This window comes from Salvelinus sp. IW2-2015, linkage group LG4q.1:29 (genome assembly GCF_002910315.2).
Source record: "Salvelinus sp. IW2-2015 linkage group LG4q.1:29, ASM291031v2, whole genome shotgun sequence".
Taxonomy (NCBI): Eukaryota; Metazoa; Chordata; class Actinopteri; order Salmoniformes; family Salmonidae; genus Salvelinus; species Salvelinus sp. IW2-2015.
The window spans coordinates 57,885,655-57,911,769 of NC_036842.1; the positions used below are offsets into that span (position 1 = coordinate 57,885,655).

Sequence of the window (26,115 nt, forward strand, 5' to 3'; positions counted from 1 at the left end):
CCCGCAATGTATCTGATACTTTGAACTGTTGGCTAGAGCGAACATGCAAGACCATATAATGAAATTTAAAAATATATAAAACCATTAGAGTTGAAGGATGGAAACCCATTTCAATTGTATTTTTTTGACGGTATATGGGAATTTAACAGCAAAAATGATTTGCATGTGCACTATGTAATCGCACACAGACTTTTATCTGCAACAAGTCAATTTGATGGGATAGCTAGCTAGCGTTCGGTGGGAGTGAGAGCTGAGCTAGCAAACAGTGTAACAAAAGTATAATTTCAGATTCTACAAATACTCCAATAGAGTCTGCATTTCAGGAATCACTTTAGCAAGTACCCCTGTTGCACTGTTAAATTATTTAGCCATTTAAACTATTTGTTTTTGGAGGAAAACTTTTTGGAATGACCTCAATGGGCTTGTCCGAAGTGTCGAACTTGACAACAGTTGCTATCAATTGGAGCGCTACGACTGGTTGCCCAAACTTCTAGGTCAGGGCTTAGCGAAGGGTCAATTGTAAGGCAACCAGCTGCAAAATGATTATGTAGTTTGCTCAAGATTTGGGAATATAGCTGAACCAACATACAATGTTGCCTTCCAAAGGCAAACTTGAATTTGTAATTTGACTAAACAAGTTTTTATACATTCAGCTCACTGTGAACTCAACAAATCAAATTCAATTTTATTTGTCACATGCCCCGAATACAACAGGTGTAGTAGACCTTACAGTGAAATGCTTACTTACAAGCCCTTAACCAACAATGCCGTTTTAACATTCACACATTAGCTCAATTTCTTTCCCACCTAACTCACAGAATAATGGTGATTAACATTGGTTTCGTTGGCTTTTTTTACAGTGCTATTGTGGATGTTGTATGCATACAGACTTGTCTGCGTCATTCTGGCTGGAAGAGTATGTTTGGGGCAGCTCATCTCACCATGTGTGTGTGTGTGTGTGTGGCTGAGAAGGCTCAGCCAGAACCACTGACGGGATAGAGATTACAGTGTGTTTACAATGGCAACGGAGCTGCCATTGTAAACACACTGTAGAGGGAGTGTTTATGGTGTGAACTGTCTGCGTGGCTGTACACACACAGCTCTGGATTAGCGCCGATAGATAATGAGATGAATAAACCTCCTCCCCCAGTCTGGTTAGGGTCCAATCACACAGTAGGCAGGCCTAACGTTAAGAATTTCATTCACTACAATAGCCTTAGTAATACACTACATAGACAAAAGTATGTGGACACTGTTCATCGAACATCTTATTACAAAATCATGGGCATTAAAATGGAGCTGTTTCTCCCCTTTGCTGCTACAACAGCCTCCACTCTTCTGGGAAGGCATTCCACTAGATGTTGGAACATTGCTGCGGGGACTTCCATTCAGCCACAAGAGCATTAGTGAGGTCGGGCACTGATCGTGGGCGATTAAGCCTGGCTCGCAGTCAGCTTTCCAATTCATCCCAAAGGTGTTTGATGGGGTTGAGGTCTGGGCTCTGTACAGGCCAGTCAAGTTCTTCCACACCTACTTCGACAAACCATTTCTGAACCTCACTTTGTGCACAGGGGCATTATCATGTTGAAACAGGAAAGAGCCTTCCCCAAACTGTTGCCACAAAGTGGGAAGCACAGAATCATCTAGAATGTCATTGTATGCTGTAGCGTTAAGATTTCTCTTCACTGGAACTAAGGGGCCTAGACCGAACCATAAAAACAGCCCCAGACCATTATTTATCCACCAAACTTTACAGTCGGCACTATGCATTCGGGCAGGTAGCGTTCTCCTGGCATCCGCCAAACCCAGATTTGTCTGTCGGACTGCCAGATGGTGAAGCGTTTTCACTGCTCCAGAGTCCAATAGTGGCGAGCTTTACACCACTCCAGCCAACGCTTGGCATTGCGCATGGTGATCTTAGGCTTGTGTGCGGCTGCTCGGCCATGGAAACCTATTTCATGAAGCTCCGGACAAACAGTTATTGTGCTGACGTTGCTTCCAGAGGCAGTTCGGAACTCGGTAGTGAGTGTTGCAACCAAGGACAGACAATTTTTATGTCCCACCCGTTTCAGCACTCTGCAGTCCCATTCTGTGAGCTTGTGTGGCCTACCACTTCACAGCTAATCAGGTTAGGTCAGGTTATTTGAGCCAAATAGAGGAGAGACACCCATGAATAGTATTATTGGCAGGTAGGCTTAGCTGCTGGTTAATATCTGAATGGAATAAGAACACACACCTGCCCACACAATCACACGTGTGCACATGTGTATATGATAAAATGATTAGTGGAGGGACTCCCGAGTGGCGCATCATTCTAAGGCACTGCATTGCAGTCACTACAGACCCGGGTTCAATCCCAGGCTGTGTCACTACCGGTTGTGACCGGGAAACACATAAGGCGGAGCACAATTGGCCCAGCATGGTCCGGGTTAGGGGAGGGTTTGGCCGGCCAGGATTTCCTTGTCCCATCGTGCTCTAGCGACTCCTTGTGGCGGGCCGGGCGCCTGCAAGCTGACTTCGGTCACCAGCATGACGCTGTTTCCTCCGACACATTGGTGCGGCTGGTTAAGCGAGCAGTGTGTCAAGAAGCAGTGCGGATTGGCTGGGTCGTGTTTCGGAGGACGCATGGCTCTCGACTTTCACCTCTCCCAAGTCCGTAGTTGCAGCGATGGGACAAGACTGTAACTACCATTTGGGGAGAAAAATGGGTAAAAAGTACCACAAAAAAAACAAGTATTAGTGGAGAGGAGAGTGTAACACTAGCCCACTGACTAGGTCAGATATGCCCGTACAGGACTACACATAACACAACACTTCCCTCACTATGCCTGGGTTGGCAGACGCCTTGGTTCTGATCACACAGTGTATGAGGCATATCTATTGTTCTTTTTCTCTTTTTCCCGTACAGGACTACACATAACACAACACTTCCCTCACTATGCCTGGGTAGTTGGCAGACGCCTTGGTTCTGATCACACAGTGTATGAGGCATATCTATTGCTCTTTTTCTCACACACAAGCCTTAGGCATTTTCTATTTCCAGCTCTTCTCGGAATATCAGAAACTCATGATCAGATATGGGGCTTCACTTATAAAAGAAAGGAGGATAAACTGAGAAGATTGGAAGATGAAATGTACCTATATTAAACAATATAAAAGGGAGAAAACAACTGTGCTATGGGGAGGGGTACATTCGGGGGCCTGGTCAACTAAATGAACACAATTATCATACCCCCTTTCCACATTTTCCAACAGACTCACACTGCGTCACCTTTAATACCCGCAGGGGGCAGCCGAGAGAGGATTTTTAGGTTCTTTGCCCTCACTGGCACTGTGATCCTCCATGAGTAAATATGAACACAGAATTAAATGCTCTAATGCCTCGCTTTTGCCTCGATGGTCTGGCCTGCCTGGCCTGCCTGGAACTGGACTGCAGCTCATAGATGTTTTGAGAGACACACAGGCAGATCAAATGTAGGTTAAACCTCCAGTACAACATCTTATTCACCCATGCATGATGATATTTGTGTCTCATCGCAATAGTTTTACAGTGCCGGAATCCTGTCTGGTCTTACCAAGAACCAAATACAGTATATGAAAACATTTCTCAAAACCCATCACCAAGTTCTGAGGAGAACATCGTGCCAGTCCTAATCAGTAGGCCTTAATATGGATTAAATGGATAGGGTAGATTTAGTTCAACCAAATCAAATCAAACTTTATTTGTCACATGCGCCGAATACAACAAGTGTAGACTTTACCGTGAAATGCTTACTTACAAGCCCTTAACCAACAGTGCAGTTCAAGAAGAAGAAATATTTACCAAATAGACTAAAATTAAATTAAATAATAAAAAGTAACACGATAAAAACAACGAGGCTATATACAGGGGGCACCGGTACCGAGTCAGTGTGCGGGGGTACAGGCTAGTTGAGGTAATCTGTACATGTAGGTGGGGGCGAAGTGACTATGCATAGATAACAAACAAACAGTGAGTAGCAGCAGTGTACAAAAGGGAGGGGGGGGGGGGGGTCAATGTAAATTGTCCGGTGGCAATTTTATAAATTGTTCAGCAGTCTTATGGCTTGGAGGTAGAAGCTGTTGAGGAGCCTTTTGGTCCCAGACTTGGCGCTCCGGTACCGGTTGCAGTGCGGTAGCAGAGAAAACAGTCTATGACTTGGGTCACTGGAGTCTCTGACAATTTTATGGGCTTTCCTTTGACACCTCCTATTATATAGGTCCTGGATAGCAGGAAGCTTGGCCCCAGTGATGTGCTGGGCCATTCGCACTACCCTCTGTAGCGCCTTACGGTCAGATGCCGAGCAGTTGCCATACCATGCGGTGATGCAACCGGTCAGGATGCTCTCGATGGTGCAGCTGTAGAACCTTTTGACGATCTAGAGACCCATGCCAAGTCTCCTGAGGGGGAAAAGATTTTGTCGTGCCCTCTTCACGACTGTATGTTTGGACCATGATAGTTCGTTGGTGATGTGGACACCCAACCAAACTCTCGACTCGCTCCACTACAGCCCCGTTGATGTTAATGGGGGCCTGTTTGGCCCACCTTTTCCTGTAGTCCACGATCAGCTCCATTGTCTTGCTCACATTGAGGGAGAAGCTGTTGTCCTGGCACAACACTGTCAGTTCTCTGACCTCCTCCCTATAGGCTGTCTGATCGTTGTCGGTGATCAGGCCTACCACTGTTGTGTCGTCAGCAAACGTAATGATGGTGTTGGAGTCATGTTTGGCCACGCAGTCGTGGGTGAACAGGGAATACAGGAGGGGACTAAGTGCACACTCCTGAGGGGCCCTAGTGTTAAGGATCAGCGTGGCAGACGTGTTGTCGCCTACTCTTACCACCTGGGTGGCGGCCCGTCAGGAAGTCCAGGATCCAGTTGCAGAGGGAGGTGTTCAGTCCCAGGGTCCTTAGCTTAGTGATGAGCTTCATGGGCACTATGGTGTTGAATGCTGAGCTGTAGTCAATGAACAGCATTCTCACATAGGTGTTCCTTTTGTCCAGGTAAGAAAGGGCAGTGTGGAGTGTGATTGAGATTGCGTCATCTGTGGATCTGTTGGGGTGGTATGCGAATTGGTGTGGGTCTAGGGTGTCCGGGGGGATGTTGTTGATGTGAGCCATGACCAGCCTTTCAAAGCACTTCATGGCTACCGATGTGAGTGCCATGGGGCGGTAATCATTTAGGCAGGTTACCTTCGCTTCCTTGGGCACAGGGACTATGGTGGTCTGCTTGAAACATGTAGGTATTACAGACTTGGTCAGGGAGAGGATGAAAATGTCAGTGAAGACACTTGACAGTTGGTCCGCGCATGCTTTGAGTACACGTCCTGGTAATCCGTTTGGCCCAGTGGCTTTGTGAATGTTGACCTGTTTAAAGGTTTTGTTCACATCAGCTACCGAGAGCATTATCACACAGTCATCCAGAACAGCTGGTGCTCTCGTGCATGCTTCAGTGTTGCTTTCCTCTAAGCGAGCATACAAGGCATTTAGCTCGTCTGGTAGGTTCGCATCACTGGGCAGCTCGCGTCTGGGTTTCCCTTTGTAGACGGTAATAGTTTAAMCCCTGCCACATCCGACGAGCATCAGAGCTGGTGTAGCAGGATTCAATCTTAATCCTGTATTGACACTTTGCTTGTTTGATGGTCTGAGGGCATAGCGGGATTTCTTATAAGCGTCCGGATTAGTCTCCCGCTCCTTGAAAGCGGAAGCTCTAGCCTTTAGCTCGATGCGGATGTTGCCTGTAATCCATGGCTTCTGGTTGGGATATGTACGTACAGTCACTGTGGGGACGACSTCATCGATGCACTTATTGATGAAGCCGATGACTGAGGTGGTGGATTCCTCAATGCCATTGGATMAATCCCGGAACATATTCCAGTCTGTGCTAGCGAAACAGTCCTGTAGTGTAGCATCCGTGTCATCTGACCACTTCCGTATTGACCGAGTCACTGGTACTTTCTGCTTTAGTTTTTGCTTGTAAGCAGGAATCAGGAGGATAGAATTAGGGTCAGATTTGCCAAATGGAGGGCGAGGGAGAGCTTTGTATGCATCTCTGTGTGTGGAGTAAAGGTGGTCTAGGATTTTTCCCCCCCTGGTTGCACATGTAACATGCTGGTAAAAATTTGGTAAAACTGATTTAAGTTTGCCTGCATTAAAGTCCCCAGCCACTAGGAGTGCCGCTTCTGGGTGAGCATTTTCTTCTTTGCTTATGGCCTTATAGAGTTGGTTGAGAGCGGTCTTAGTGCCAGCTTCATTCTGTGGTGGTAAATAGACGGCTACGAATAATACAGATGAGAACTCTCTTGGCAGATAGAGTGCCTTATGATAAGCTGTAGACGACACTACCTCAGGCGAGCAATACCTTGAGACTTCTTTAATATTTGACATTGCACACCAGCTGTTATTAACAAAAAGACACACACCCCGGCCCCTTGTCTTACCAGAGATAGCATCTCTGTTCTGCCGGTACATGGAAAATCCCGCTAGCTCTATATTGTTCGTATCTTCGTTCAGCCACGTCTCGGTGAAACATAAGATGTTACAGTTTATAATGTCTCGTTGGTAGGATAATCTTAATTTTATTTTCCAATGATTGCACGTTAGCAAGAAGAATGGAAGGCAGTGGGAGTTTACTCGCTCGCCTCCGGATTCTCAGAAGGCTGCCCGATCTGCGGCCCCTTTTCCAGCGTCTTTTCTTCATGCAAAAGGCGTAGATCTGGGCCTGTTCCAGTGAAAGCAGGATATCCTTCTCGTCGGACTCGTTAAAGGAAAAAGTTTCTTCCAGTCCGCTGTGAGTAATTGCTTTTCTGATGTCCAGAAGTTATTTTCGGGCCTTCCTTGTTTTATGGATTTGGCAGTAATCTGTGGATCTGTGGATCCTGATAATCAGCAAAATATGGGTTAGTCTACTTTTACAGTTGACCATTATTATTATTAATTAGAAAGCGATATGAGCTGGAGAACCCCTTTTACATGCTCCAAATAATCATGCCTAAATCAATGCAAAATCACTTCAAGCTAAGTGTAGAATAGGCAGATCCTCTTCAGCACGCTACACTGAAATACTGATAGGTCTACCTAAAACACTCCTGGTACCTAATCCATTGGTGGTGCAATGGCCTACTTCTTCATTCAATTAGCTTCCAGTCAATCAGCCCTACTCCTTTACTGTGTCCTCCCTGGGAGAACCCAGAGCAAGAYCATAACACAGACTGGGACCTTATCGTCAATATCTGTGTGAGAGCGATAGCTTAGCTATTCTATACGCTGCACACTACAAAACAGATGTTTCCTCACTATTAGCATACAGCTTTCATATAGCCTACCCAATCGTTATACAGTCATCAGTGTGAGCTAACAGACGTCAAACAGTAATAACAACTGATATTTCCTCATGACTACTTACTTGAAATGGTCTGTATTGGGCTATGGTTTAGCTGGTTAGCTAGCTGCCTGTCACGCTGATTAATAACAGCGTCATGACATGACTAAGGATTCGTGTTAAGTGGCACCCATCAGAATGTTTTGTTTTGAGAGTTGCTCTTAACTACCAGAGTAGGCTTACTTGTGCTTACTATAAATGTCATGTTACCCAAACAAGCATGGAAGGGAGTGGGTGTGTGTGGATTATGGGCTTTGTTTTAGCACCTTCATGGTCCTGACTGAATTCAACCCAAACACAGCCTTGTTACAGCTGTTTCTCCAGACCAGAAGGGGAACTGGTGCACATTGCTGTCCTGCAGGTTTGACTTCTCATGACACATTTTGCAGCAGTGGAAAAACATGGCCGCACCTACAACCACACGAATACACACACTCAAACACAGGAACACGCATAGACAGAAGTGTGATCTATGTGCACGTCATCCTGAGTCCGATACGGCACAGACTACTCTGACACCCATTTCCTCTCTCCCTTCCGCTTAACTCTCCCTCTCCTTCCTCCGCTGTCTCCTCCACTGCTGTCCAGGGACAGGCAGTCCCTCCCTCCCTCTCCACTGAATTACAGTGCATGAGGCTCATATGGTGTACTCTGCTAGGCTGATAAGGCCTATATGGTACCACCCTCATCGCTAGCATTGAGAATTTGAGATACACACAAACAAACAGGTAAACAAGGGCATCTAAACACCAGGTAAGTGATGTCCATTCAGTAGAGCTAGCCAGGTCTGGTCTGGTGTATTGACTCTTCACCATCACTAAGTGATCCCCTCTGGGAATCAATTCAATGAATTCATTAAGTCAGCTGAGGTCTGAGTTCTGACAACCTTGACGCCTGTACCTAGTCCTCTGACTTCCATTGAAGAACCACCACAACATAGCAATGCTAGCATTTATACATAGCATTTATATATTTGACTGAACTCCAAACTATAATCATAATTAGGCTTAAATAATTTGTCATATTTGCAAAAGGTCTCTCAAATTTGGGGCCTGATGGGAGTTGAGAGCTGAAGCAACAGTAACCAGCTACTACAGAATTTTTTTTMGGTTTGAATTCCTGAGAACATTCTGCTACCTGGCTGCCTCACTCTACTGAACCACACACAGTCCTGTTCGCCAGGCTGCTCACATCTTCAATCAGCTGGCGAAAGGCAAGACAAAAATCAATGCAGTTTACAATGCAATGTGTCGCAACATTATTCAGACTGCATTGGCTCATACAGGGATCTACATTACAGCAATACACAGAGAGCAGATCTATACAACCCTCACTGTTAGCGCTGAGGCTGGAGTTTCTATAGGATATCACTAACAACGCCCAGTGTGTGTGTATAAATCTGCTCTCTGTGTATTGCTGTAATGTAGATTGCATTGTAAACTGCATTGATTTTCGTCTTGCCTTTCGCCAGCTGATTGAAGATGGGAGCAGTGGTACATACAGAGTCATGATAATGTTATTGAAACTCTAGTGCAGGGTTGCCAAACTAATTTTCCCCCGGGGGCCACATCCGGTCTTCAACAAGGTTGAAAATTGGTTAAATATCCTCGTTGACAAAAAGTGCCAAAAAATAGAATTTGGAATTTGATGCTCCCTGACTGTCTAGCTTTCACTTCAGTGATTATTAGTGAACTGGACACAGTCCAGAAACTGTATGAATGTAGGTCCATTATCATCACTGCACAATTTCAATTTGGTTTTGGTTATTTTAAAGTATATTGAGTTTGTGAGCTGTGTGTTTGACACCCCTGCTCTTGTGGTTCTGAAGTAATGCCAGCAAAATTAATAAACTCCAAATTGAGATGACTGAGTAATCAAGAACAATAACTCTAGGACGGTCAGAGGTTTAGCCATCATTCATTTCAATGTGTTTACCTACAAATCTACCTGATTATGTATTTAAAAAACATTTTAAAACACAAACTAGCAACAGAAACTCAGGAAAAAAAGAAACGTCCTCTCACTGTCAACTGTGTTTATTTTTCAGCAAACTTAACATGTTTAAATATTTGTAGGAACATAACAAAATTCAACAACTGAGACATAAACTGAACAAGTTCCACAGACATGTGACTAACAGAAATGGAATGTGTCCCTGAACAAAGAGGGGGTGAAAATCAGAAGTAACAGTCAGTATCTGGTGTGGCCACCAGCTGCATTAGGTACTGAAATGCATCTCCTCCTCATGGAATGCACCAGATTTGCCAGTTCTTGCTGTGAGATGTTACCCCACTCTTCCACCAAGGCACCTGCAAGTTAGCCGGACATTTCTGGGGGGGGGGTGGCCCTAGCCCTAGCCCTCCGATCCAACAGGTCCCAGGCGTGCTCAATGGGATTGAGATCCGGGCTCTTCGCTGGCCGTGGCAGAACAATGACATTCCTGTCTTGCAGGAAATCACGTACAGAACGAGCAGTATGGGTGGTGGCATTACCATGCTGGAGGGTCATGTCAGGATGTGCCAGCAGGAAGGGTACCACATGAGGGAGGAGGAAGGCTCAGTCCCCAGACAGACAGATAAGTGTGAGTATTTAGCCTGTGTTCTTATGCGTGAGCTGGTGAAAGAGTGATAGGATCACATTACTACGTTTTTTTGTTGTTACTTTAAACCTTTTTTCTCCCCAATTTCGTGGTATCCAATTGGTAGTTACAGTCTTGTCTCATCGCTGCAACTCCCGTATGGACTCGGGAGAGGCGAAGGTCGAGAGCCGTGCGTCCTCCCGAAACACGACCCAACCAAGCCGCACTGCTTCTTGACACAATGCCCACTTAACCCGGAAGCTAGCTGCACCAACGTGTCGGAGGAAACACTGTGCACCTGGCAACCGTGTCAGCGCACACTACGCCCGGCCCGCCACAGGAGTCGCTAGTGCGCGATGGGACAAGGACATCCCTGCTGGCCAAACCTTCCCCTAACCTGGACGACGCTGGGCCAATTGTGAGCTGCCCCATGGGTCTCCCAGTCAGGGGCCGGCTGCGACAGAGCCTGGACTCGAACTCAGAATCTCTAGTGGCACAGCTAGCCCTGCGATGCAGTGCCTTAGACCACTGACTGACTGTACACCATAAAAGAAGCAAAAGTTGGATGAAAAGTTGGACGTGCCGAAATAGAAAAAAGTTACACTTAATTTCATCTACTGTAGGTCGAGATGAGCCTCCTGTCTGTAGCAATAGACAGGTAGACTTACGTCTCCTGAAGGGCCTAACCATACACAAAACAGCACACACACACGTGGGCACGCATATGCTCAAACGCTCATGTGGACGTGCAAACACACACACGACAATGAATGGACAGGAAGGCCAACTTGTTGACAGACTATTGCCAAGATGTCATCTGAGAACATGCTGTGGGTGTTCTTGTTGTGGTTTCCACTCCAGCTCAAAGCATGTCTCTACAGAGAGATTGTTCACAGCAGCAGCCAAGCATGGGCCGTTAACAAACACATAGCTTTGACATAGCTTTGACCTTTGAAGGTGGTAAAGTCCAGAAAGATAGAGGATGTTACAGTTGCATTTGTCAATTTCTATTTCAGAGCAATTTCAAGTAACATGATGTCAATATCCCCCATTTGAATCAACTGAAATTGACACATTGTTATACATCCATTATTAGCTGCGTGATAATAAGAGACATTTCCAACATCGTTCAATTAATGGCAACAACAACAAAAGACACTGAGCTTAAATAAATGTATATTTGACACGTTTGTGAGTGACGTGGTATCATTTGGTGAACGTATCCTGAAGCAACAGATAGACCATTCCAGCACCTTCCATAGCTGCGCGCGTGTAGGCAGAACCTTGGTATGGTATCACCTAATTGATGCAGTGACTACACCGGTGACGTCGGTCCAATAGCATCATGCCATGAAGTCGGCTCCTCTCTCTCCAGACCAATTCGCATGCACTTTACAGAGCCACTGCGCCGCGGCGCGCACACCAACACTGCACTCCGTCATAACCGGCTCATGCGCCATGCAAAATACAGCACTCGCACACCCAAAATTCACAGAGATCTCATTCACTCTAGTATAAGTCCCTCTATACACACTGTGTATAGGTACTGTTACGTCATATAGCATATAGCATATAGCATATAGCATATGGTCATTTATTGCGATCTACAACTTCAGCATGCAATTCATATCCTATATGGGCAAGACTCCACTCCGGGTATGATATATGATATTAATCGACGTAACCACACACACCGGCCCGAGAGACGTTGCCAATGACAACTTCCAACACAGTTGGACCGCCCAGAAGAGATGGACCCGAGCCGCAGAGGCCAGGCAGAGTTCCAATTCCCGCCAGCACCATCGCAGTATGCCTGTGTGTGTGTACGTTGTGCCATAGGCGCGCAAAAACAGACTCTCCCCCATATGTCGCCTTCACACCAGCCACTCGGCCAGACACTGTCAACAGTGACAGCCGTCTGGCTGACGTTGTATGGGAAGCCTTATAACCGCTATCACTGAAACAAAACACAACAAACGAGCACAGCACTGCACAGCACTGCACAACCAACACTCCAAGTACACTCCTCTCCCCGACCGCCGCCCTGCTTACCTCTTTCCGTGGGCTGCCTTGTCTTTTTTCCCCTTCGGCCTTCTCTTTCGGGCCTGGATGGCCATCACTAAGAGATGTATGCAGAGGTAGGACCGAGGTCCGAGCACGGAGTGAGAGTGGGGGACAGGGAGAAAGAACAACACATTAGTCTCGAGCTATAACTGGCCGGTCCAAGCATCGTTTACCTAAAAGGTTGAAAACCCCTCACGCGCGTCATTTCACTACTTCTAACCAAAACCTACAGATACTGTCCAGGATGCAGAATATTTGAAGAATAAAAGAGATTTCCATACCTTTCCTGGAGCTCATGATGTTTTCCTCCTTCCCCTCAGCAGCAGCGGCAGCTCAGCGCCAGCAGCCGGGATCTCTCGCTATCCAGCCTTCCCTCCAGAGAACGCGCACTCCCTCTGTCGTTAGGAGGAGGAGGCGCGCTCAGGCACTGGAGCTCTATGCTACATGGCCGCGCACAACTGGCAGGTGAGGTGAGTGCAAAAAGGAGCCCCCAAAGAACCAAAAACAGAAATACTGACTCCCGTCTACATTATTAGACTATCCCAATGTATTGTCTCTGATGTCATGAACTTGAAAGGATTCCCCTTGCCTGCCTCCATATTTATCACCATCTCAAAGCATTATTAGTTATTAGGCCTATATGCTAACGGGGGCATATTATGAGTAAGGGAAAGACTCCAGCTAAATTATCCACCATATTTTATATTTTTGCAAGACATTTTATTGACAAGTTGGTTTACTTTTCTGTCAGAGGTCTTAAAGGATCTTACCAATTTGGAGAACTGTTAAGGCTATGGGTTTGGAAATGAATCTGTTGTGGCACCCCATAATCCGTAGCCATGGTGAGTCATATGGCAAACATAATCCGTTATTATCTCACCCTAGATCACAAGCATCCCTATCCCTGACCCTGAACAACAATTTTCCTATAGATAGGCCTATTTCTCAAATAAATGTTGAATGAGAGTAGACCTATCTGGGATTGGTTAACCTACATGTTCTTATTATAGGCCTAGATTAATACTAGGCTATTCAAATTATAATGTATGAGGAGGTATCGTCATTGAACACTAAGAGGAAGCTGCTAAATCATAGGCTACTCATATATCAAATATATTGTTWAGTTGTAACACCGTGGTGTTTGGCCAAAGTAACCCTAATAGCATGGAGCTTTGTGATTGACAGGCCCTTGAGGCAATGGGTGTTTGATATGGGCGGGTTTCAAGGAGTGACTATTTCCGGAGTCAAACACACGTGTGTAGGAAAACTGGCGTACTTTATTGTGCGCTCTCTACTAAACCCCTGTACGAGCAGGTAAATCCAATTTTGCAATAGAAACAATTAATGTCAGTATTTCCACATTGCATTCATGTAACTATGCATAGCTTTGCCCTGGCTAAGCATTTGTGGGCGCATTTGACTAGTCATGTTTCTACTTGGCATGAGCTATCGTTAGCAGGCTAGCTAGCTAGTAGCTAATTAGTCAGTCGAAGATAACATCACAACAGAGGCATGCATCTATGAAATTAAACAGGTTTCCGAACCATCTGCCAGTTGGATGGAACTGGGTACCAACAATGTAGTAGCATAGCCACAGTGTGAAATGTTGTTGTTACACAGTTTCAGAAAGGAAGATACATTCGCTATAACTAAACAGAATAATTGATAATGTCGTGTTTACAACGATGCTACAGTAGGTACCTAATCATCCTGCCAATCAGGCGATGCAATTATTTTTTTATGTTGGTCTGGAGGGTGCAGGATATGAGGGCCGGTGCGCAAAAAAAGGGCCAGTGTGTTTTTGCGTTACTGATTAATTATTGAATCACCTACAACTGGGCTGGGTCCAGTACTAAAAAAAAGTAGTAGAACGTTCCATTAAACGGAACCGGTGCTGTTCTGAACGACCAGTTGAAAAACGTGGAGGGGAGGGTTGGGGCAGGGTTTCCCAAACTCGGAAAGGGGAGGTGTTAGATGGCCAATCCAGTACCTTGCTAGAGGCTAGTGTTCACAGAATATTTGGTTGGAGCGACATGCTCTGTAAAAAAAATAAAATGCCTTGTTTACATCCATAGGTCCATCAGGAATTCTCTTTGGGTTGCTTTGAGGTACCATACACCCCATCTACTAACTGCTGACATCCGAGCACCAGGTATCTGCCAGATACACAGCTTTTTCTTTAAGGTCCCTATCAGCAATCTGTAAGTCAAGTGTTCAGCACAACTCTCCCATTATATTAAAAGAGAAGTTCACTTTATTTGAACCAAATCTGTATTTTGGATGTAAATGGCATGTTATAGAAGTGCCCAGATACTTTTTTTTGCAATCAATTGTTTTTGAGAAATGTACAATCTACCAGCTGTATATTTCCGCATGCTCGTTCAGCAGTAGGGGCACAGATAACGTGCTCCAAAAACACCCAAATACATCCTTTTAGAAACAGCAATGCGTTCAGTATTTTTTTTGTAAAAAAAATTATTTAACCTTTTTTAACTAGGCAAGTCAGTTAAGAACAATTTCTTATTTACAATGACGGCCTAGGAACAGTGGGTTAACTGCCTTGTTCAGGGGCAGAACGACAGATTTTTACCTTGTCAGCCTGGGGATTTGATCTAGTAACCTTTTGGTTACTGGCCCAATGCTCTAACCACTAGGCTACCTGCCGCCCATATAGTGATATACAGTATAGTGATGAAGGTCTTTAGATGTTGTACATATTAAATTGTTTTTCCTAACTAGTGTTGCACAGTATACTGTAACTTTGGTACTTTTTGGATACTAGAACATGAAACACGGTTCGGTACTAAAATTTTTGTTTTGTTACTTTCGATACTTCTGTCAAATGTGTCTCATGGATCAAGCGCCTGTCTATCAGTGCAGCCGACCCCTTATTATAGCGCTCACCCTTGCCTGCTCCACTTACTCACTGCTAGCCTCCACTGGGATTCTGGGCTGCATCATGTTAGCTCCCCATTCATGCTGCTCACAAGTAACACACTTGAATAATGCGACACGTTATGTAGAAATGTTGCAACTGTTATTTACTGTTCGCAAAACAATGTCCACACAGGCTAGAACACTTCACAATGCAAGATACAGGTAGATTCCACCTATTATAGGCTACATTTCCTTGCTAGCTGACAGCTAAAGCTGATATTAATTCACTGACCTAGTACTTTGTTTGTGATAATATGCAAACCATCATGCAAAATATGCTGATTTCAAAGCTGATTGCCATCCAAAACTTAATTAATTAACTTATTCGGTCTCTCTCTCTCATCTCTCCCAAAGAGTATCTATTGCAGGGATGGGCAACTCCAGTCCTCGGGGGGGCCTGATTGGTGTCACATTGTGCGCCCCCCCCCCCCAATTGATTAAACTCAATAACTCAATGTATGCACGCTCCTATTGAATATGCATTTACCTGTATTGTGGCTAGGCCGAGGCTACATCTTGATTTACCCAGTTTATTAATAGAGATTTACCATTCAAAAAATTATTACCATTACGTTGTAATGCAGTTAGATTTGTAAAAACAAAGTCAAATTGATTGTATGATAGGTTTTATTATTATTATTTAAATGTAGTGATATTGAACTCAAAATATGCCCAACGATTGAACAGAGCAGTAGTGGTATTGTTTTGATATAGAGTATCTGGATGGTATAGAGTATTGTCATACTAAACCTGGTATCGAAGTCAAAATTCTGGTATTGTGACAACACCATTCTGAACTTTATCTGTGACTTTGTATACCGTTTTGTGCGACTCAAGCAGGTTCAGCTGTGCTGCTTCTCAGTGTTGCCTGCGCATACGCACACGAAACAGGATCTTGGACCACACTGAGAAGTGTCGCTCGAGTCGCACAAAATGGAATTTAACGTTGAGGATACATTTCGGGAATGACACAATTTCATGTGTACATCTAAAGACCTGCGTCACTATASTGAGTGTTGCCGTTTCTAAAAGGACATATTTGGGTATTTTCGGAGCCATTTGTTCATGTTTTATTTGTGCCCCTGCAACTGCTGAACGAGCCTGAGGAAGTATCTCGCTGGTGGGGCTAGTTTCTCCAAGACAAGTGAGATCGCAAAGAAAGTGTCTGGGAACTTCTATAACATGCCATTGATGTCCAAAATACAGATTTATTTCAAGTAAATTGAGCTTCTCCATTAATTCTATAAGAGTAGGTGTTTGTAGTAGTGGTGTGGATGTTAACAATGACATGCTGAGTGAATTCGATGTCTTCTCTTGCCCCTCAGCTTGGGCCCTATGGCCGACACAGAGCCCATGCTGGTCCCTGCCGCTGGGGGGGAGAAGAGAGCATGCCCTGCTTTGGAGGAGGAGGAGGTTGACCACAACACCAAGAGACCCAGAGTCCAGAAGGAAGAGAAGAACGGAGGGCCCTCTCACAAGCTGCCCCAGGATGAGGGAGAAGAGCCAGAGGGGGAAGAGACGGAGCCATTGGAAGAGGATGGAGAAGGGGAAGGGTTGGGGTCAGGAGAGGCCTTTGCAGAGATGATGAAGCATGGCCTCACAGAGCTGGATGTGGGGATTCTGAAGTTTGTCAGTGAACACAAGGGGTTCTCAGGCATTCTCAAGGAGAGGTTAGTCCTGACTCCGGCCCTCCTGAAGAGCGATCTGAACATGGCGTATGTGTTGCTGTGTGTGTTTCGCTATGACTGAGATTAGCTCTTGCTCTGTCTGTGTTAAGGTACTCTGACTTTGTGGTGCACGAGATCAACAGAGAAGGCAAGACAGTGCTGTTGGATGATCTCTCCGTTCCTGAGGAGGCTGAGGTGAGCTAACAATGAATCAGTACATTTCTTTAGTCTTGCAGTTTAGAGTGAAATATAATCTATAAGTCATTGTTGAAGTTAAACTCTGATGTTGGACTTGTCTTGCAATAGGAGGCCCCGGTAGAGCAGCCAGAGTCCCAGGTTTTCACAGAGGAGCAGAAACAGCAGCTGGAGCAGCTACAACTCTTCAAGAACAAAGAGGGCAATGTCTCTATAGAGGTGAGTGCATGCATCGTTTCCACCAATCCCACTGAAAGTTTATTTTCATTGTATCTTCACATTGTATCATTCTAGTTAAGATGCAAAGTTTACATTTGACCACGGTCCTCAAAGGCAAACTTTAGAGATCAATTAAGTTTTGATTACACGCACACAGGTAGCCGATGACACAAAAGAGAAGCGGACCCTGGTCCACAAGGCTGTGAAGACCCTGTACCCTGGACTGGAGACCAAGACAGAGGAGCGGGAGGGAAAGAAGTTCATCGTGGCCTACCACGCAGCCGGGCAGAAAGCCCTCGCAGGTACAGGAGAGAATGGGAGATGGGTGTCGTGGACATTTTCTGGGTTGTCTCTCTGGTTTAATTCCTATTGCTGGGTGAAATCTCTGTAACATCGATCATAGAACCGAATCAAGTCGCTTTCACGTTCTCTTACTTCAACAAAGAGTTTACATTTCAGAATGGGGAAAGTTATGATTGAATGGTTGGAAAAGGGTGGTGCTGCATGCCCTTGTTCAGCTTGGCCTCATGTCTCTCATTACATGGGGTTCTCTCTAAGCTGAGTAGCTACTGGGTTGGCTATGGGATTATATGTAGGGTGCATGAATGAACAGGTGCATGTGTGAGGTCAACACACCTGCATGATGATGCTGACTAAAGATCCAGACCAAAGATCCTGACCAGTCCCATGGACTGAGAGAGATCACATGGATCTTGATTTTTATCCAGGTTTCTGTGAACTTTTAGATGTTAGAAGTCTCCCCAACAAATCAGCAGTCTCTCTCTCTCTCGAAGTGGACTGGCATGTTTTGCCTCTGAATCAATTCCCTGGGCTTGTTAAGATCATTTAAGACGTCGCCGTTTTTCACCTTGAATCATTTCCTGTAAATGTAGTGGCCTATTCAAAAAGAGCACAACATGGTAGTCATCAAATAATGGCTACTCTGTCATGCCCGTGGAACACTCCTGCTGCACAGAACGGTTTAGACACAACGGCATTCCAACCCTGCATGCTGACCTCGCCACCCCTGCCGGTCTGTCTGTCTAACGGTCCACGACCATCTTTTAGTAACATTCTTTTATCATTTATATCCTATTCCTTTTGCTCTTCTCTGGGTGGACAGAGGTCAAAGCAGCTGCAGGTAAGACTTTCTCGTCAATGGCAAGGTGTGTAGAATTTGCAGGAAACTAGCTTCAAAACAGCTCAATTTTGTCGCTGGTCAACAGGGGGGGGCTCTAAAATATTCGGTCACCTTTAGCCACGCCCCCGCCACGCCCACCACCTAAGCCCTGTTATTATCCAGAAAAAACGCTGCACATAATAAATAATAAAACCACTCTGATTATCCTGCTTGTTCAATATGGCTACTATTTTATTGGTAAATAGTTTTATTGGTAAATAGTCATTACCAATTTCAGGGTGTAGGCTAAGCTAGAAGAACCCCTGTTAGTTAGTTTAGAGCAATGGGGAATGAGTGTTCGAGGGGAGCATTTCAATTACTGAGGCGTCCGTCTTGGGACATATATGCAGGATGCTCGTGGCATAAAACAGTTGTTAAAGAAGTGGTTGCTGCTGTCTGTGTTGGGCTCCTTAACAGAGCTGCCTCCGCACAAAAGGATAAAGGAGCCAGATAGTAATTTGAAAAGCATACCAAAGCACTGAATACTGATGTATTCTCTGACAGATGCGGTCTGTCTGCTACTCTGCCTTTATCGCCACAACTCACTCCTGTCCTCCTGTCTCCCTGGCCAGCCCCCAGGAAACACTCCTGGCCTAAGAGCCGCGGGGCCTTCTGCCACTTCGTCCTCTACAAGGAGAACAGAGACACCATGGAGGCCATCAACGTGCTCTCGAAGTTCCTCAGGTAAAAAACACACACAGTTTCACACATGTAAGCAAAACTTCTACTAAACTGTACAACTCCTGATTTTGTGTCTGTTATTTCCCAGGATGAGGCCCAATGTCTTCTCCTACATGGGGACCAAGGACAAGAGAGCCATCACTGTGCAGGAGATTGCAGTTCTCAAGTGAGTGTGGTGGCTTGCTGCTATCAGCAAATACTTGTAAATACGTACTTACTTAACCTATGTTCTCTGTCCCTTCAGGATCACAGCAGAAAGACTGTCTCACCTCAACAAGTGCCTCAATAACTTTAAACTGGGAAACTTCTGCTACAAGAAACACCCTCTGAAGCTGGGAGAACTACAGGGCAATCACTTCACTGTGGTCATCAGGTCAGTGGATACTAGCTGCGCGTGTCGATGTGCGTAATCTCTTTGCTTGAACTTATTCTTTGTAACTCAAACTACTCTCCAATCCTGATTTGATTCATTGAACAATTAAAATAGCGCAGCAACTTTTAATCTGATCTACGCGTTGCTATTTGTTCCTGGCTGGTTACCTCCCACACAGGAACATCACAGGGACAGAGGAGCAGGTCCAGCAGGCCATGTCCTCCCTTAGAGAGACGGGCTTCATCAACTACTATGGCATGCAGCGCTTTGGCACCACCGCCGTGCCCACACACCAAGTTGGCAAGTAAGGACACGGACTCTCACACATTTGGGTATGGGGTCGGCAGGTAAAAACGTGATCCCCTTGGTGCATAGGGTAACCGGCCCATGGGTACGGGGTTGGCAGGGGACGGATGATTGACTGTTGTTGTGTCCCTCTGTTTGGACCAGGGCCATCTTGCAAGACAACTGGAAGGAAGTGATAGATCTGATCCTGAAGCCTCGCCCTGGAGGTGAAACATTTACTGCCTTTCATTTGTCTTTATATCGAATACATGTCCGCTACCAAATGGACAAATCTAAAATGGATAACATTATTGCAGGAGCGCGTGTCAAACCGTTTCTGCCACGGTGTGGCCCTTGTGACAACTGCAGATGTAAAAAGGATGTTTTAATAGAATATGATGTATTGATTTACTGCTCTCCCTCTCTCTGCCAAGCGGAGAAAGGTTATCTGGTGAAGTGCCGTGAGGAGTGGGCCCAGTCCCAGGACCCAGAAGCAGCGCTGCAGAAGCTGCCTGTTAAACGCTGTGTGGAGGGACAGCTGCTCCGAGGTCTCTCCATGTACGGCAAGAAGAACATCATCACTGCCTTCGCCATGGTGAGCTGAGCCCGCTTTTACTCGTACAAACTAACTGGCAGACGCACTTTTATAACTGGTCAGGAAGCAATGGCTGTACTCACGCACACTTGCCAAATGGCAATATCAGACATCACGCACCTTTTATTTATCCCCAAGTTGTTCCAATGGACTAAGTTGTTAAAAGTGAGAAACAAATGTAGCCACACACACTGTTAATTTGTTTGACTTATTAAAGCTGCTATATGTCACTTTATGAACGGCCTGACCAAATTTGCATAGAAATGTGCATTATAGATATGCCATTCTCATTGAAAGCAAGTCAAAGAAGCGGTAGATGTGTTCTATGTGTGCTATTTCTATGCTTCCTGTTATGTTTCGTTTGTGCGTCTTTTACCTTCTGTCTTGCCCACCAGTTGAAAATGCTATATTTTTGGTTATGTAAAAAATATTTCGCAGTGGTTTAGATGGTACAATGATTCTCTACGCTATACTTGCTTGTTTTGTCACAAACTGAAATTATGCGAACTATTCAAATTGTAGCAACCAGGAAATGGTGAAGGAGTTTCTGCTTAGTGCACCTTTTTTAAAGTATGTTTTTCTCTGGTTTATTATAGCTGAGGTAACTCCCTGTGTTGGCCCTCTTCTTGTCTTCTAGATCCCTCGTAACAACCGACTGATGTACATCCACAGCTACCAGAGCTTTATGTGGAACACCATGGTCAGCAGACGCATTGAGGCCTTCGGACTGAAGGCTGTGGAGGGAGACCTCGTGCTCAGGGGAGGTGGGTCCTATCTGTTTATGTTTTGTGGGTGTATCTCTGATTCACCAGCGCATGTGGTGATACGTGTGGTTGGAATTCTTGAATAAATGTTCTGTAGAGAAGTGATTGAGCACACGGCCCAGAGTGCCTGTCTCACAGATGGCTCTAAAGTGTAATACATCATGTCTAACAGGGCTTTAGACCACCTGCTGAGCTGGGCTGAGTTAATGTGCTCATTCTATGTAGGGTCTCAAACCAAGTGATGTAGACATCCTCCTATTCACCCGTGGTGTAAAGTACTTTTAGTAAAAATACTTTAAAGTACTACTTAAGTTGTTTTTTGGGGTATCTGTACTTTCCTTTACTATTTATATTTTGGACAACTTTTACTTCACTACATTCGCTAAGAAAATAATGTACTTTTTACCGATATCCGATATTTTCCTTGACAAAAAAAACAATACTGATAACCTATATTATACATTTTAGCGGCCATTTAAGCATTCTAGTACAGTTAAATAGTTGACACACACACGGACGTAGCGGTCTAAGGCACTGCATCTCAGTGCAAGAGGTGTCACTACAGTCCCTGGTTCAAATCCAAGCTGTATCACATCCGGCCGTGATTGGGAGTCCCATAGGGCGGCGCACAATTGGCCCAGCGTCGTCCGGGCCGTCATTGTAAATAAGAATTTGTTCTTAACTGACTTGCCTAGTTAAATAAAGGTTACACACACACCACACTGACCAAAAAAGTTATTTTGTTGGAATTTATGTATGTTCCCATTACCAGTAAAACATAATCAAAATCTATTTCTTTCACTTAATTGCTGTGCTGTTTCGTTGTTCAGTCATTTCATTCTCAACCAGGATTTCTATGGAATGCCGTTGCGTGTCAAATAACACTATTTGACGTGTCAAATAACACTATTTGACCAATCAGGACCTGAATGTGACACATTTTTTACGTAGCTGTTACATATTGATTACACCATCACTTGTATTTCATATGTCCCAACGATTCATCGATACGTATGCTATGATGCTGGTAAAGTTGTCTCGCGCATCTACAGTGCTGGTCATAAAAAAGATAGCAAAGCTCATGGATGCAAAGAAAAATCTTCCCCAAAAACATAGCAAAATGACACTGTTTCAGTAGCTATAGTTAGCTAGCTAGCTAGGTGTCATCATCTAAAATAACCCTAATTTATGATACACTTATTTGATTAATGGTGGTCAGACCCATCTATCTGAAGCTAGCCACAATAGTGGACTTTGCGGTTAGCCTTCAAAATAAAAGTATGACATAATTGTACTATTTGTATTTATTTGCTGTCAATGACATACTTTTATTTTGAAGGCAAACTGCAAATTCCACTATTGTGCCTAATGCTTATAGCTTCACAACACAACCTGGTCCGGTCGAGCGTCACTAGCCAGATGAAGCGAGCTTGCTGCTTATAACGTTAGCTTTGGGCAACAGGGTTACATAGCTGGCTAGCTATTTTCATGAACTGAAGTTCAATTTCAATAGGCGAACAACAAGTGGCAACTCAGCTAATACTTACTCACAAGTATTCCTAAATCATTGCTAAGAATAATGAAAATGACTACAGTTTACATTTACATTTACATTTAAGTCATTTAGCAGACGCTCTTATCCAGAGCGAGTTTCTACTGGTCATTGTTTTCAGGTTGATTGTATTGGTGCTAGCTAGGTACCAAGCTAAAGCTAGCTACCCCAGAAGTTGCGGTCGAACAAATTATGCTTTATTACTAGCGCAGTATTGTGAACACATCGTTCGTGGCCGGTGTTTGCTTATTTGCAGACTTTTTTGTACAGCTTTGACAGTGCTACTGTATATTTTTTGACATGCAAAGACCCAAATGGCGTTCCATAGTATGTATGCCGTGAAGCTAATAGCAGTGATGCTATTACTGTGTAACTCCGGTAGGGCAGCATCTGAAAAATAACGCATTGGTAATGTGTACCGGTGCTCGACCAGTCGGCGAAATCCAACATCACCCACGACAGAGAACGGTTGATTGTCAAGTGCAATGAATTACATTATCTTGGCTTTAATGGATTTTTCCTTTGAGTTGTGTCGCTGAAATTGTCTTACTCTTTCAAATGACTGCTCGACTTGTTGACTGCTCGATCCACACAGCAGACATTGTGGGTTAGGTTAGGAATGCTGTATTGCACGAGTAGCGCAAAATGTTACGTGGCGTCATTACGTCATGTACCTACGTTATATAGGTATGCACAGTAGCTTTGACATCGTTTTTTAACATCAACGTTAAACTAGACATCGGGCTGATAGCGATGTTGGCATTTTTAGCTAATATCGTCCGATTCCAATATGTTCACCGATATATCATGCATCCCTACTATCCGCAAATAAAAAAACAAGAAAAAGGTTCCGTCTGATTTGCTTAATATAAGGAATTTGAAATTATTTATACTTTTACTTTTGATACTTAAGTACATTTTAGCAATTCCATTTACTTTTGATACTTAAGTATATTTAAAACCAAATACTTTTWGAATTTTACGCAAGTAGTATTTTCCTGGGTGACTTTCACTTTTACTTGAGTCATTTTCTATTAAGGTATCTTTTACTTTTACTCAAGTATGACAATTGGGTACTTTTTCTACCACTGCTATTCACCCACTTATCTCCAGGCACTGCATTCGTGCTGTCCGCAGCAGAGGCCGAGACCCACTCTATCCAAGACGTGGTGATGCCCCTACCAGGGTTTGACGTCATCTACCCCACTCACCACGGTAAGAGAGCCCTGCATTCTCCCACCATGTCAGGGCAAAGTCTCTATCCCTCCCGTAAGCTCTCCCCTCCCCCATAATCGGAAACAATCTCCTTAATCCTCTACCTTACCGAACGGTTTGTCCTGTCTGAACTAGTTTAATTTGGCTTGTTTGCCCTTGCATGAACTAGTTTCATGTCAGGGCAAAGACTTATCCTGTTGTCTGGGGTGTTACAAGCAGAGGTGAAGAAGAATTTCAATCCGTGGAAAATGATATCTCCCGAGTAGCACAGCGGTCTAAGGCACTGCATCTCAGTGCTAGAAGCGTCACTACAGACCCTGGTTCGATTCCAGGCTGTATCACAACTGGCTGCGATTGGGAGTCCTGTAGGGTGGTGCACAATTGCCCAGCGTCGTTAGGGTTTGGCGTGGTAGGCCGTCATGGTAAATAKGATTTTTTTCTTAACTGACTTGCCTAGTTAAATAAAAAAAATAAAAAGATCTCTGGAGTATTCTATTCTGTTTTACTGTTCTATACTATTCAGATATGTGGTTGAGGTGTGTGTTTCAGATGTGATTGTGTCTTTTCCTCCTGTTCTGTAACAGTGGGTAAGGGCTACAGGGAGATGCTGAGTGCAGATAACCTGGACATTGACAACATGAGACACAGGGTGAGGGACTACTCTCTGGCCGGGGCCTACCGACGCATCCTCATCAAACCCAGTGACGTCAGCTGGTCTGTAACACTCGCTGTCACCTCAGTATCAATTAATACATATATTTTCAGTCTTCGCTAACTATAGGAAAAGGCGAACGAATAGTGTTGGAGAAGTTTTCGTTACACATTCTAAATGCATAAAAAGGAGCTGTGGATTGCTTCATTTTTACCTTGATAATGTGATTGCCTTGTATAATATTTCCTCCTCTACATTCCTGAGTTGTGTTTCTTGTATCATCTCTTTTTCTATAGGGAGGTGATTAACTATGAGGACCCTCGTGTCTCCCTGATCCACACTGATGTGGAGAAACTAGAGGACCAACCTCCCCCAGTCTTCAACAAAGGTATGTTCTAGTTTCATCCTGTTGCTGTGCATTAATCAATATGTTGTACCTTTCCATTCACCTTGTATCTGTAATCCATGAAATTGAAAAACACTCTTGGTGGTGTGTTTCTCCTAACTCTTTCTCTCCACCACCAGAGGGGAAGTACAGGGCTCTGAGGATGGAGTTCTCCCTGCCTCCCTCTACCTACGCCACCATGGCCATCAGAGAGGTGCTCAAGATGGACACCAGCATCAAGAACCAGACTCAGCTCAACACCACCTGGCTAAACTAATACAACAGAACTGGGCCCACTGAGCTTCATATAGGGGCTCCTTTTCCAGGTTGCCGAGCAGTCTGTCCTTTAGTGGGTGTCTACTTACTGTATGTGAGACTAACAGTCTATATTGTATGTGTGTGTGTGGGTGGGAGTGTTTTGGTACTTTGACATGCCAAAGGTCATTCCTCTCAAGGTGTGTCAGTCAGGGTGATGGGAAATCTTACCTCATCCCACGCTACCAAGAGTAACAACTCTGATATTATATTGTTACTACTCTGATTATTTTCTTAGTTTCTTCATTTTTTTATCAGGAAGTTTTTACTGTCTTTTAAAGCTTTGCGGCACTGGAGAAATTCAGAGATATGTTTTTGAAACAGCTGACGTGCTACAGAAGCACTTTAAAGGGGCTGTGTAGAACAGTTTGTGTAACCCATGGTGGTGCTCTGTGACACCCCTGCTACTTCCCAGGGTACTACAATGACCTGACCCTGGTTGTACAGAATTACTGTTTGCTTTTTTAACTGTAAAATGTTTTTGTTTTTTGGAAACCAGCTCTCTTACAGAGAGAGAATTAAAATGTTGAGTGCAAATGCTTTTTGTTACGTTATTCATGGACTTGGATAAGATGTATCATTCTGCTCTAACATGTGCCACTGTTAGGGTATTATCTTGAACTTGTAAAGTTGCCTATAGTAACTATTCATAGTAGGTGCTGTGGAGCTGACCATCTGGCAGGGGGGCTGATGCCAGCTGGCTGTAGTCACTGAATTCATCGCCTGGCTCCAATCTAATTTGTATGACTGGATCCTGTCATCAGCCAGTCACCCTGGGATACTGAGGGTCTCATACGGTTTTACATGATTTTTCTCTTCTGTCGTGCTCTGAAATACTTCAGATTTCATCATATTGGAATTCGTGTTCGGTGATATGGTACAGTCACATTTACACGTTATTTTCTAGCAGGACTGGTGTCTTATGAGTGACCGTCAATTGTCTTTTTTTCTCAAGCCCTAAAACATACCAACTCATACCACAAGGGGGGGGGGGGTGGATTTACGAAGACATAAAGCTTTTATTTTTACAGAATATTTTATTTTGATTGAGCTCAAAAAAT

The 26,115-nt window shown here is 44.5% G+C and overlaps 1 protein-coding gene and 1 pseudogene across 2 annotated transcripts; one reads left to right on the forward strand and one right to left on the reverse strand.

Annotated features, from left to right (window-relative positions):
• LOC139027564 (SRSF protein kinase 2-like) overlaps nucleotides 1-12,492 on the reverse strand; it is a 55,396-nt pseudogene extending 42,904 nt beyond the window's left edge.
• A 751-nt stretch (nucleotides 12,493-13,243) lies between these two features.
• On the forward strand, nucleotides 13,244-25,591 carry LOC111962229 (pseudouridylate synthase 7 homolog). Of its 2 annotated transcripts, none has more exons than XM_023985154.2 (17): nucleotides 13,244-13,353; nucleotides 14,115-14,240; nucleotides 16,302-16,646; nucleotides 16,754-16,838; nucleotides 16,950-17,057; nucleotides 17,215-17,359; nucleotides 18,810-18,921; nucleotides 19,007-19,084; nucleotides 19,163-19,291; nucleotides 19,470-19,595; nucleotides 19,742-19,803; nucleotides 20,011-20,171; nucleotides 20,809-20,935; nucleotides 23,601-23,702; nucleotides 24,287-24,416; nucleotides 24,651-24,742; nucleotides 24,880-25,591. In XM_023985154.2, exons 1-17 carry the CDS (start codon nucleotides 13,250-13,252, stop codon nucleotides 25,014-25,016), a joined length of 2,169 nt encoding a protein of 722 aa, XP_023840922.1. In that variant the 5' UTR covers nucleotides 13,244-13,249; the 3' UTR covers nucleotides 25,017-25,591. The 2 variants fall into 2 exon arrangements, with proteins under 2 accessions (XP_023840922.1, XP_023840923.1); XM_023985155.2 differs by having other exon boundaries at nucleotides 13,280-13,353; nucleotides 14,115-14,191.
• The last annotated feature ends 524 nt before the right edge of the window (nucleotides 25,592-26,115 follow it).

Coding starts and splice junctions, on each gene's coding strand:
- LOC111962229 (XM_023985154.2), top strand. CDS start 13,250: ATGGGCGGGTTTCAAGGAGTGACTATTTCCGGAGTCAAACACACGTGT. Junction 17,360..18,809: donor CGGGCAGAAAGCCCTCGCAG/GTACAGGAGAGA, acceptor CTCCCTGGCCAG/CCCCCAGGAAACACTCCTGG. Junction 24,743..24,879: donor TCCCCCAGTCTTCAACAAAG/GTATGTTCTAGT, acceptor CTCCACCACCAG/AGGGGAAGTACAGGGCTCTG.